This window comes from Neolamprologus brichardi, chromosome 7 (assembly GCF_056152115.1).
Source record: "Neolamprologus brichardi isolate AB-2024 chromosome 7, ASM5615211v1, whole genome shotgun sequence".
NCBI classification, from domain to species: Eukaryota; Metazoa; Chordata; class Actinopteri; order Cichliformes; family Cichlidae; genus Neolamprologus; species Neolamprologus brichardi.
In genome coordinates, this window is record NC_142110.1 from 18127995 (window position 1) to 18141924 (window position 13930).

Below are 13930 nucleotides of genomic sequence, written 5' to 3' on the forward strand. Positions count from 1 at the left end.
ATTAAAAAATCCTTTTTCAAAAGTGATCTGGTCAAGACAGAGGCAAAGATTTAGTCATTCTAAACAGAAATAAATCGTTTCTGCTTGTACTGACATACAAAACAAGCGAGTGAACACAACATATACATGATACACGATGTTGTATATACAATAACACAGAACTATTGCCACTTCAAGAGCAAAGACATTAACAATGAGCACTATGTTCTCGATCCTTTGAAACTCCCCGACAGGAACTATTCTGGACAGTTTCCTGTCCTTCTGTAGATTATTCTAATGACAAAAAGGGGCAGCATATTTTAAGGTCTTTTTTTTGCAGGGATAAATACTGCTAACGTTTTGCTTGAGTGAAGGCCATACTAATCATGGTTTTACACATGTATGTTCACAGGTATACAAAACCAGCCCAATCGGAGATTTGCACACACAGGATGCTAATAAAATGCAAAGCAGCAAATTAAACAGGATCTTCAGGTTTTGTTAAATGCATCACTAAAGAGCATCAACCTCAACACTGCAATTTATGCAATCACATGTTTATACGTAATGTTAAAATCCTATCTGATAAGGACATATACAAGGCCTCATTTTTCTTTTCCTTGAAGACGACCATTTGTGACTCAACAATGACTACAGATCTGTTCAAGGAACCATTTAAATATCAAGATGTTGATTTTACTCTAAGACAATCAGTATGGATGACTTAATCACGTCTACCATATTTTAAAAGAAACCCCTACTTTAGATACTGAACTATAAATCATCTTTACATTAAAAATGTAGCCCTGTGTTTTTGAAGGATGTCTGGCCTCTATGATAGTCAACAGCCCGAGAGCCTGGCCAAGTCACTGATGATTTCCGGCCATCTCTTGGGTTTACCCTTAGTGGGAAACTGCTACTCTTCCAGCATCCATGCCACCATGCAGTTAATCACTGTCACTCAAGTTGTTTGAATAAGCTCAAGTCTGTTAAGATTGCCCAGACAGTATTCAGTGGCAGAAAATAGCTCAAGTTGGAATCTGAGCAACACACCCAACACACTGGGTTCAATAGGGCTGTGGCCTCAGGGTAGGCACATGGCAGCTATTAAAGTTACAGACTGTGTGTGTACCCAGCCCTACTCAGCCCTGTCCGGAGTATCTGTTATCCTAAACTCAGCGAGTGCAATGGACCAAATTATTAGCTGTTTGCATTATCTGTCATGGAGTGTTATGAAATTTGAGGCAGTAACTCAACAGAGCATCCTGCCTGAAGGGAAAACTCACTCATTACACACAAATAGCACATGTGGTGGCTCAAACTCACAATCAATGCATGAAAAATCAGGGATTTTTAGACTCATCTGACACATTTTAAGGCTAGCGTTCAGATCACAGTGATTCAAAAGACAAAAATATTCAACTGGCATTCAAAAAGACAAGAGAAATGAGTCTTTTTCAAATGAGGGCCAACAGCAATGCAGTGAGTAAGAAAGCTACTTTATAGAAGCAGGTGTAAAAGAAGAAAAGCAGGCAGTGGGAGCTTGAGAAAAGGCAAGGGCCACTGCCAAGCTCTGAAGCAAGACAGACAGGCACATGCAGTGCAGGCCAGAATTGCTCAAACTCACAAAGAAAGAAGTTAGTTTCCCCCATTCCTCTCCGCTCTTGCTCAGCAATTCTCAGCACTCAGTGGGACACTTCATCCAGTGACAGGCCAAGGAGATGACATGCACTTTCACAAACACACATTCACAAGCAAACCACATTTACACACAAACACAAAAGCCCCAAAACAAACTCTGTTTTTATTCTTTGCCACAATAGGTACTTCCTGGAATGCAGGAGGTTGAGTCAGTGCAAGGGCCATAAGGCCACAGAATAAGCCTAAGCCCTTTGGAGCCATGTGACACCCAGAAGTTCCACACAATCTAAAGAAAGATGGTAAAGATGACAGAGTAATTGCTCTTCGCCCATCACACCCTAGCTGACCACATTTCCTGACCCCTGTCAAGAGCCGTGCTTCAGAGGAAAACAAAGGGTTTAATGCATACATAGTTCCAAGTGAGGCCCGGCAAACAAGCCGCCAAGCCCAGAATCCACGCACCTCTAGGAGGGAAAAGTTCAAGGTCACATCAACTCATCCAGTGAGTGACTCCAAACAAAGAGGGAAGTGAGGTCACAATCAACAAGTGCCTCCATTCACATACATGAAAGCGCAAAGGGAGGGCAGGCACCGATTCAAGTCGGCTAGTTCAAACCCCAGGCGGGGGAGGACATTTTTCCATGTAAATGAACCCATTGACCAAAAACCTGATGCTAGCATTTGAGCTACCATGTATACACAGTGGGCACCGAGAGGGGAATCCTATACGATGATTGTGTTAAGGGTCAGAGGGCACAGATGCCATCTGTGCCAAGTATTGCCGCATCAACGCCAGGCAATTCGGTCTCCAAGCTGGCCTCGGTTACCCATCAAGAAATCAGGCAAGCTGCTTGAGAGCTGACGCTGGAACAGGACTTTGGGTAGTTGGATTTCAGTTTGGTGTCAAGCTGTCTTTTAGTCTTTTCACTGTTTCTAATTCAGACAAAATACGACACCCCACAGTTCTGGACTTGCAGCCAGTGGCTTGGTGAAAGAGATTCTTTGCAATTCCCGCTTCCCTTCGCCTTTTGCTTGTCTTCACATGGATTTTTAAAAAGCAAAGGGAGCAGAGCAACAGAAGAATCTACCCCTACCTGCAGCCGCCCTCATCTCTGCGCTTATCTCTATCAAAGGATGACACGGGGATTCACATGCAAACCGACAGACTGATACCCTGTAGAATGTGTCATTAGGGGTCGGAGCCGTGTTGTGGTTTGAGCCTGTTAAGCTTTATTGCCTCTATGCTTTCAAAATTCAGAGCGAGGCACAACAAGGCACTCTGTGACTTTAAAACATTAATCACCCACTCAACAGCTATCTACTCCAGTAAAGGTATTCTAAACAGAAGGAAAACCACCCAGGTTGGCTGACAGAGAAAGGAAACTGATACAGCTGCAAGCAATGTCCATCAAAGACACTGGCATCAGTGGTTCCGTAGGATGAACTTACATTTAAAAATGTCATATAAACTTCCATCCATTCAACACAGCATTACAATAACAGCCTCTCGCTTTATCAACAGAGCATGAACACACGTCGTGAAGAAAAGCAGCTGAAGACAGCCGTGTCCTGACTGTTAAAATAACAAAATATAATTTTCCATCAAGGTAACACTTCAGTCTTATCAGTCCACTTCTACATCTGGCATCTCACAAGCAGCGACAGCACAAGTATGAATAAGTCAACTATTTGTACGTGTCGGAGATGACAAGCTCAAAGCTCAAAACAGAGCGTCATCTTTGTGAAATGTTTCTATGTGGAAACATCGCTTTCCTCTCCTTTCAGCATTTTTTTCTTTCAGAGATCTTGGAAACTCTTACTTGTCTTAAGACAGTAGATACAGAAGTCTCCGTTGTTCTGGCGCGCTGCGCAGTGCACGAGGGAGGTATTCTGAGCCAGCATTTCTAAAGGAAACTCTTATCTTACCATTCTGCTGATACACATGCTGTTTCCTGAAGGTGTGCTTGATAAAGCGCAGTTTGTTTCATCTTTATCGTTTTCAAAAATATGTTTTGCTTCAGGAAACAGCAAAAAAAGCGGGATGGATAAGGAATAAAATCACCATATGTCTTGCAAAAACAATTTTTTTTAAAAATCAGAGTGGCTGCTTGGAAGGCCATCAGCACTTCTCTGTGTGGCTCAAACGTTCTCTCCACAAAAAACACGAATATGGAAGAGAAAGCGACAAAGAGAAAAACAGAGTCATAAGATCGCGTTGATCTTGACAGAGAGTCCTTTTAGAGCCAGTCAAAAAGAAAGGAGATTGGAATCGGCTCTCTTGCTAACATCACAGGTTTTGGGTGGGTAATCTATGTGCTTCTTGCTTAAAATGTGGTCTTGTGTGATGCCTATGCGCTCCTCTAATCCATTAATAAAGCTTTCCAGTTTTTCAAACACAATGACAAGCTGACAGCCTGAGTGTTTTGACATTTATTTTAGAAGTCAGTTTAGTCTAATGAAGAAAATTAAGTGGACAATTTGTCTTCTGAGACATCAATGTGCAGAAATACTGCAAAGCCAGGAGGAAAATGCCCAAAGACCAGGAGAAAAAACTGCAAGTGTTCTGGAAGCAGGACGACACGCGTCAAGTTAGCGTTTATATGTAACCTGCACTGCGCTGTGTGTCATAAAAAGACAGGACAAGCCTATTAGTCTGTGCTCAGTGAAGCCTTCAAAGAACCAATTTTTCACAACATGTGGAGATTGCCCTTTCTGATAATGGCACAGTCTGGGGACACCTCACAGTCCTAACCCAGGCCCACTGCTTCTTTTAATCCCTTGTTCATTGTTTACTTGCTATCCTTTGATGAGGCCCCGCAGGTGTCTCTAACACTTTAAACACCTACATCCCAGCTACCTCCTGCTGTACACTGAACAAAAGGATTTCATTTCACAGTAAAGGTCATGAGAAGCTATTTCAGGATGCTTCTCATTTCATGTTAACTAGACATTGAACTGGTTTACACACTTAAACTGAATGGTTTAAATGGATGTTCTTAAAACATTACAAGTCAGGGGGTTAATAGATATATATATATACACAAAGCTTTCAGCGAATGCTGGGTCTCTGTTTGGCTCACACAGATTGAGCGAGTGAAAGGAATGAGCATATTGAGGCAGCGTTGGCCTGTCCAAGTTTTTTTAACCCACCGCCACACACAAAGGCCACCACCGGGCGACAATGGCTGCGTTCAAACAACAAACAAATCAAGCAGTCAGCATATAAAAGATTTATCGCGTCACTCAACAAAGGCCCCCCTCGGAGATCCTTGTGAGGACAACTTTAAGGTCTTCCATCGAGGTGAACTTCACTCAGTCACCCTGCTTTTCTCTTGAGGGCCTCTCCACCACCCGCAGGGCCTCAACCATAAAAATTCAAATGAAATTGGGGGAACTTTCCAGCAGCCTCCCAAGTGGAAAACCCCCCCAGTTCTTTTCAGCTGCAAACTAAAAAGTTATCGCACCTACCCTCTGAGCTCCTGCTACAAACCTGGGACTCGATGTTCCAGCAGAGGAGGCATGAAACCACCACGCAGTGCACAAGTAACAGCCACTAATCAAGGCTGAAATCTGCAAGCCAAAGATCGTGACTGAGTATAATTTACATTTTAGGGCAGTGTTTATTGCCACGGTTCAGAAAGAAAATACAGGAGATAAGGAGGTAAGTGTTTGTGGGTGAAAGTCAGACAGACTGTGGTTACAGGTAGAATACTTAGGCAGTCTATTACCTGAGGCAGCGCAGGGCTCTGCATTGTTGTCAGTTTTGGAGATGTTGCTTTTCCTCTCATGTCGATAGACGAGATGAGGTTTGTCGTGTTCTTCATCGTATTCCTCCCCCGCAGCGTTTAAAAGGGGTTCCAAGAAGAATTCGCCATGTTGTGTTGTAAAAGTTCCAATCTATAAGGGGGGAAAAGCCAGGAGATGTCACTGGTACAAAGCATGCACGTGCATGTGTGCATATTCTACTGTACGCGTGTCTGTTTATTTCACAGTTTCATTTACACAGGTTGTGGTCTCTTTGCAGTCACTCTGTCCTAGCCTCTGGCACCAGGGTTCACATTATTTCCATGCTTTTAAATAAGCTCTTTTGACAGGTGTGTATGGAAAGAACATGCTGATTGAAAAGGCAACAGAATATCCGTAACTGCTTTCATGCCAGTTATTGTTGAAGTTTAAGCCCTGAGAATCTCATTCTGTGACAATGAAGGCGAGTTTTGAAACATTTTAAGTCTTTTGCATGATACATTTATCAGGGCGCTGTTGCAATTCAGTAAACCGTTTCACACATTTATGCACAGGTTATTGGGTAAGCTGTAAGTGTCAAAATGCGTTTTTCCCCGAAAACCCTGACACTGGGAAGAGTGACATCATCATACACGGACCAAGCTGCTGACAGAGGAATGCTAATATTGATTTGGCAGCTCGGTCCCTCACAAAGCTTCTTAGCTCACTCAGCCATGAGGCACACTGGTGTTTGCATGGTAATTTCATGCGCACACTTAAACAGGATATTGGAGGCTGGAATGTTATCTTTAAGGCAGCATTACGCCATAAACATCCCCGAGTGATGGACATTTGACAATGGAAAAGATACAACTCGGACGTGAAAAACAAGTACAAACTGGAACTGCACTTTTCCTCCCTACTTTTCAAAAAGTGAGGGATTAGATCCCCTACAGGTTTACACTATAGCTCCTGAAAAGGGTTAAAGGCACTCAGTTCTACAGTTAGGTATTTGGAAAGTGGCACAATTTGTGTAATTTTTGCCTTTGTATGACATTCAATTCAAATCAAGATGTGAAGGCGGTTTCACGGCCAAGTGGGGCCTGTTTCCTCGTTGTTCCACGACAAATTTAGCAGATAAAAATTCTGGAGTTGATTCCAAGTGTTGCACTTTCATTACTTAGATGTTAACTGGAACTATGTGAAGGTCAAAGAGATATCAGTTTAGGTGAATGAGGCCATCATTAGGCTGAAAAAAAACTATTAAAGAGATAACAAAAACTTTAAGAGAGGTTAAATCAACACTCTGCTACATTCTTTAAAAAAAAAATGAATGCACCAGCCAGCTCAGCAACACCAGAAGGACTAGGAGACAAGGCTATGTTATGGTATGGGCAACTATCACTGTCAACAGAACAAGTTTGCTGGTGTTTATTGATAACATGACTTATTGAGATAATCAGCAGGATAAATTGGGAAGTGTACATGTGCTATACTTTCTGCTCAGATTCAGCCAAACACTTCAAAACAGATCAGACAGTGCAAATAGTTAAATGACCCAAAGCATACTGCTAAGATAACTTTGTCAGCTCAACTTTCTGAAGACAAAGCTGAAGGCAAAGAGACACACAAACAAGCAGCAATCTAAGGTGGCTTACAGTAAAGGCCTAACAGAGACTTCAGGCAGTCTAGAACCCATCAAAGTATGAAAAACAGTCCTGATATTTAAAATTGTATTAGTCTACCCAAATCAGTTTGAGCCTCTGAAAATAAGGGAGGGGTGTATAAAAGTGGCTGTAATTCCTGAAAAGTTAATGCAATACTTTTGCTTAATCGCTTAAATAAAAGCTGAGAGTCTGGACTTCAATCACATATTAATTCTTTGATTTAGAATAACTATGCCATTTTCCAAAAACATATGGATGTGGGTTCAGTGCAATAGGGTCAAAACTTGCATAAACAACGCACAGGATAGAAACGCCTTCACTTGTTGAAGCACACACCCCCCCGCCCTGGATCAGTACTGGTTCTTCAGTTCTGAGAAGCCAGTGAAGTTGCTTCTTCAATGCAGAAACGAAATAGAAGTAGTTTCCAAATCCAGCGGGGAACTTTGAGAGAAGACAGCATGAACGCATGCATTTGTATGAATGATTTTGAGATGATGTGACTCTTTTTTTTTAAGTCCTAAAGTCCACCAATCACTCATCATAGACACAAAACATGCTGTGACAACAACTCGCCAGAGAAGCTGATACTGAATAAACAGTGTTCATGAAATGGTCTTTGCAGTCAAAATAAGAGTCAATCCACTCAAGCATACACGACTACATTTTCTTACATTTACACGGTCGAGTAAAAAACAAATTTATGTGGCTAAAACGCATCAGGAATTATCCACTGCAGAGAATGTTTCCCTTTGTGTTTCAAAAAAATGATCACTGAATAACAGTCAGATATTACTTCATTCTTGACCTTGAAACTACAAAAAAAGCACAAGGTTCATTTGGTACATGCTCTGGTTCGTTTTGGTGCAGATCTTGAGCAGATGGAGATTACTCTGTTGTCATCAAACTGTCGATGTAATGTCCTCTTTGTTCGCAGCAGGCTCAAAACATTCGCTTTCGTCTCATCTGGTTGTGAAAATAAAACGCTGTTTAAATATACCTGATCAACATAGAAGTACTGCAGCCTTTTTCAAACCATTGAAGTCATAGTCTAAATATAATGAATGATTTATACAATGCAAAAATTGGTAGATGTTTGCCGGTGTCTTGTAAATCACTGTCTATGGTGAATTAACTTCAATTAGGTAATTACGGGTGATCCGGTCTTTCGTGTAGTGTTAACAGAAAGCTGAACAGATAAATGCTCTCTTTAGTCAGCGGAGAGGAAGAGATTCAGGGTTTCCCAGCATTAGCTCAGCAGCAAATCTGACAAAGGTTTGGGCAGACACAATGGCTGCTGTTCAGTACTGGGTGCTGAACTGGACCTTACAACTGAGAGACCCCTTTTTGAAGCGAGGTCACATTCGTGACATGAGTGGACCGACTGCTGGCACACAGCTCTATTATGAAATCTCTCAAAGACACTATGATTTTCTGTGGCTGCAGACACCTGCAGTCAGTCTCTGTTAAATATCTTACGGCATAAAGGTGCCGTGAACCTGATCTTTGTGTAGAGCTGCTTCATTCTGTGCCGGAAGTAAAACAGATGCATTTGTCAGAACAGCCTGACTTAACCTACACTTCTATTATGTGAGTGGACTGAAAGACCCAGCTTCTCAAGGAACCCAAATTTCCCACGGTGTGAGCAATCTTTAAGTCTCCTCCGCAACCTTCATTGGCAGCTGTCTACTCTTCGGGGCATTTCTCCTCTTTTCTGCCCATCATGACTCACTTTGAAAAGGCCAAAAGCTCCTCAACCCTGCCTCCCCCCAAGCTCTCCTCAATTGCCCCCCGGTGATAGCTTTGAGCAACGTTGGACGAAAGAAACTGCTTTTTCCAGAATGACCCCTTTGTTTTAGGGCCTAATTATTCCTTAATGACCTCATCTCACCAAAATGTGCCCGGGCCATTAAGCCCCAGTGATCAGACACGGAAACATTTATGACCCAATAGCCTCTGGTGGTGTGTCCATTGTCCTGTCATTCTCAATGAGTGATGTTGCAAGGAAGCAAGAAGGTTTGTTGAAAAAAAGGATGCACACATGTTTGTATAAGTGAGTCATATATCAGAGAGGGCAATTAAAGGCTGCCCTGATAAATGGAGAACTCCTTTTGTCTTAAATTGGTGAATAACAAGAAAAACACTTTATTTATTTATTTATTTATTTATTTTTTGATAGCTACACTGCTGTGAGTCAATTCTTGCAAAGTGTTAATACAAAGATTTCTGTTTTTTAACTGAATGTGCAAATAACTATATGACATGCTATTCTCCTGCTGTACATCTAAAATAAGGATAACCATCACTGATAATGGCCTAGAGCAGGAGGAAGACTTTAAGGCTATGGTCAGTCTATCTGTCCACTCTAACAACCCCTGCTCTCCCACCCTGCCCCATCCCCAGGCACAGTCTATGCCAGAATCCGCCTGGCGCGACTAAGGTCAACCCCCTGCCCCTGTACCAGTAACCTTATGTGACCCATGAAGTCATCGCTGTCAACAGTTATCAGATTCCCTGACATAGGAGTCAGCAAACTAAATGACTCTGGCATCAGGCGTCCGATATTACACATAAGTCCTATAAACCCCCTTATTACCCACTTATTCCATTACACCCCTATAAAGTTGAGGGGGGGGGGGGGGGGGGGGGGGGGGGGAATGTGATACATTTTCATCAATGAGCATCTTCTTTCTTCTGTCAATTAATGAACATGCCTCTTTAGGCTATGAAGAGTGACCACAAGAGAAGTGAGTTCCAGGAACTACATGGTGGCATCTTCAAAAGACCTATTTGTCTATGGGTCAAACGTATGATGATTTGAGTATCATATTATAAACATTAAAGAAGCTGGAACAAGGAAATGTTCTGCGTTTTTATTCATAAAATTAAAAACTGGACTGCTTTAAAATTGGGTTGTCAAACATAAGGCCTGGGCCATAAATCGGCCCAAAGAATGTAAATGGATTTTGAACTTTTAACTGTATTTTTATAACTTTTACAGCTTTTCCAGTTGATTAAGTCCCCCCTCCTCCCCACTGCCATTCATACTAAAACAAAGTAATTAACTATTAGTTAATTGACAGAAAAGTTCTTCCTTTTCCACTATCTACTACAAAGTTGTTGGGGGGGGGGCGCTACATCCATGGTAAAAAAAAAACAAAAAAAAAACCACCTAATATTTTTTGTGAATGAACAAAAATATAACATTTTATGAATACAGGACATTCTGGGCAATGAACTACCAGAACTTTTGACACGTTTATCATGTAATTTCATTGGTCCAGTGCACTTAAAATCAGTGTGGGCTGTATATGGCCTGTAAAATGAGTTTGGCATCTCCGTTTCACAAGAACGAGCATGACACCAAATAACTAATAATCCATTTCTGTGTGAAAATCCTCTATGACCACATCAGGGTTTTAGTGTGTTTGCTGACGGACACTTCAACAGAGTGGCTTGTTGTCAAATCAGCCCCAATCCCAACCATATCAACCAGCCCTCACATCCATCCCACCCCACCATCCCCACAGGCACAAAGGTGCAGGGCTTCCCATTGTCACTAGTCCAGTAACACTTGCTCTCGATCCACACTTACACACATGACTTGAGCTGTGGGCTGTGCGTGCGTGGATGGAATTCGTTGAAATGGAAGAAAGCATGTCAGAGTGATTAAAGCTTCCCAAAAAAGAAGCTTGAAGATAGCGGAGTGGAAACCAAGTACTCACCAGACCAGTGCACAGGCTGAAGACGGCAGGGTACTCGCTCTTGGCGTTGACGTGTCCACGGAAAAAGCAGTGGCGCATATCGCCGGGGTCAGTGGACTGGGAGTCCGTGTCGTTGCTCTGCTCCTCTCCCAAGTGTGTCACCGTGTAAGAGGGCGCGATAAAGCTGGAGTCTGCGGTTAGATTGAGATGAAAGCGTTCCCCGAAAGCATCAATCCTGTAGTGAAGCCGTAAACCGGACAGGTCATCGTTTAAACTCCGCCGTCTCCTTCTGTAGTGCAGTTTGTGGGGGAACGACTCTCCGAAGTCATTCACACGTAGCGGCTTGACGATTTCATACGATGACAGCTGCTTGATGAAGCTTTCTGCTCAAAAAAAAAAAAAGTCAGAGAAAGTTGGGACTGAGAGACAAAGCAATGGTAACAAACAGCCTGTGTAACAGACTAAATGCAGATGCAGGGTGACAAGCCTACCGCACGCCGGGAATCATGCTCAATCACCGTTAATAATATTGAAACACATTTCAGCAGTATCACTTCATCGTACTCGCAAGCCAAAAGAAAACACTACCTTGTTTCGGATGCAACTGGTATTGCAGAGTCTCCCGGACAAAAGCTGACAGATGACACATTAGTCCAACCAGCCAGATTGCAAACTGCATGATTCCCTCCGCAAAGAAACCCGGGCTGTCGTCTCCAAGGCAGTACCCTCAATCTCTCTCCGAGCGGCTCCCCCTCTGCCTCTCCTTTCCCCCCGGCTTGTCAGCAGCAGGTCGTGGGATCCGTGGACGCTCTCTGCAGCGCAAGTCTTGCAAAGTGCACTGGCCTCATCGCATTGCTCAACATGCATCCACTACCCTCTATAAAGGCGAACTATTTATGACACATTCATCCCCCCCTCCGACTCGGAAAAAAGTGCTGCCTAATGTTAATTGCAGTCTATACTGAAAGGAGGGATCAGTGCCAAGTAAGCTTTCCCTTAGCCATCCCTAGAACACCCCGTGCACCCTAAGCACTCACCAACTGCGAAGCAACGCCCCTACAATCTCGAGCCAATAGTGAGTGTGCCTCGGCCACCACACAAGGTACAAGCTGGAGTGTTGCTGAGACCGGTCATGTTGCAAAAAATCAGCCAAAACGGTAAAACGAAGTGAAAGTCCGGTGATTTCTGTTTGTTTTCAGCCGTGATTCTTGCTATGATTCTAGCTTTGTCACTCTCACACACACAAAGGCACACTCTGAGGAAAGTAAGCCACACTTTGAAGCTGTGCCATGCAGCACTAAATTTCCTTGATTCTATATTAGGCTGTTATTATAAAGAGTCGTGATGTAACTGAGATGCCAAACAATGAAGTCATATTGGATTTACAGAATAGGCTTCAAACCTAGACTGTTATATTGGCTTGGCCAGCATGCTAGCAGAGAATAATATATAGGTTTTATGGCACACACACATAGGAAGAAGCATATAAAGGCTGGTCTTAATGCATTCACAAACCATTTTTGCATTAAAAACGCTTTAAGGAATAGTTTATATCAATCTGTATTGCGCTGTTCAATGAACTCCAAGCACCCTGCATGCAGCTATGTGGAAAAGAATGAGGTAAGAAAACCCCGGCACACTGCAGAGCAGGTATCAGGGGCAACAGATATTCAACAAAATAAGTCAGATACAGCATGAACAGACGACCAGATGTGGGTTGCAAAGTGGCTGTGTGCAGGCTAAAGCACCCTGAACAGTAGGCCCCATATGAAAAGAGCTGGACCGTTAGCTGATGAGGACTGGCATTGAGATCAGCTGATATGCAAGGACTGGCAGAGCTCGACTTGAACGCCTGCCTGAACTAACTTCATGCTTCATATTGTTTTTTCTCAGCTGCCAAATGTCAGCGAGTACTGAGAAACACTCAGCAGTCAGCTGGTTTTCCTGGGAGTTCAAGAGTTTGTGTTGCTGCTGATCAGAAAAAAATCAACCGTTAAAGAAAAACCTCATCCTGGCTGCTTGTTAAAACTGAAATATCTTATTTTATCTAATGATATGCAAAGAATGTGATATATGTGTGTTTAACAGAGCCTTGACTGAATTAGATCCAACAACAAAAGTAATTAGTTAGTAATAAAAAAAAAAGCTTAGCAAGTTTAAAGTAAAAGAATAAATAGTTATATTTTAATTAACTTGCAAAAAATAACAATTTTTAAAGAGTACTTATTAGGCGAAAAATGTCAATATTAACACATATTGGACAATACGTGAGATATTGTAACTTACACATTGATGTTATTAGCATCTAAAACGATTTAGTCTCAGGTGGAATAAAATAGACTGCTGTGTTGACTGACACTTTCAACATTACTAACCTTTGCTTAAACAGCCAGAGATGGTCAATGACTCATTGTACCTATTAGCATCATTTGTCTATGGGCAGAACAAAATATTCAAATGAGAACAGTCAGAACTTACTGTGGATAATTATGAACAGACAAACAAATTACAGTATGAGTCAGATCATTAAGTTATTATTGTTGCTGACAAGTAAGAGAAATGAAGTGAAAGTAACGTGATATCTGATGTAATGAATTTAATGAAGTTAAATTTTAGTTGACTGAACAGCACGTTATGGAGCTGCAAACTCATCCTGATAAACTAGGAACTAAGTGTGTACAGCTTCTTACATGTTCCATGGTATCAGCAGCACTGTCTACACCAGTAAAATGTGTAATACTACCATTTTAGTATTATGATGCTCAGCTATACTGTATGTACATCTTGCTGAAGAAATATGCCTGTCCATTTGTGATAGTAGGCGTGAATTTAGTTGCTTATTCAGTATATAAAAGGGAGAATAATTGTTTGATAATTATTTGAATTCTAGCTCCCGTAGATTGACTGTGTGACCATGTAGGACATGGCTGTTCAACTCCAGGCCTCAAGCGTCGCTGTGCTGCAGGTTTTAGATATCAATCTGGGTCAACACACCTGAATCAAATGATTAATTCATTACCAGACCTCTGGAGAACTTCAAGATATGTTGAGGAGGTAATTTAGCCTTTAAATCAGCTGTGTTGGATCAAGGACACATCTAAAACCTGCAGGACACCAGCCCTCGAGGCCTGGCCTTGGACACCCCTGATGTAGGACAATCAGTCAATCAATTATACATACTCTTGATCTTAACTTGTTATGTGTATAAAGCACATCTGT

General features: G+C 42.1%; 1 protein-coding gene across 1 annotated transcript in view; it reads right to left on the reverse strand.

Moving 5' to 3' along the window:
* The window catches only part of LOC102796410 (A disintegrin and metalloproteinase with thrombospondin motifs 20), an 81159-nt gene extending 69454 nt beyond the window's left edge, over positions 1-11705 (reverse strand). Inside the window, exons 1-3 of the mRNA XM_087843260.1 lie at positions 11300-11705; positions 10733-11094; positions 5349-5517 (exon numbers count right to left, since the gene is read on the reverse strand). Of these exons, the coding sequence (XP_087699386.1) occupies positions 5349-5517; positions 10733-11094; positions 11300-11390 (622 nt within the window). The 5' untranslated portion in view covers positions 11391-11705. The remainder of the gene's footprint in view (positions 1-5348; positions 5518-10732; positions 11095-11299) is intronic.
* Between the last annotated feature and the right edge of the window lie 2225 nt (positions 11706-13930).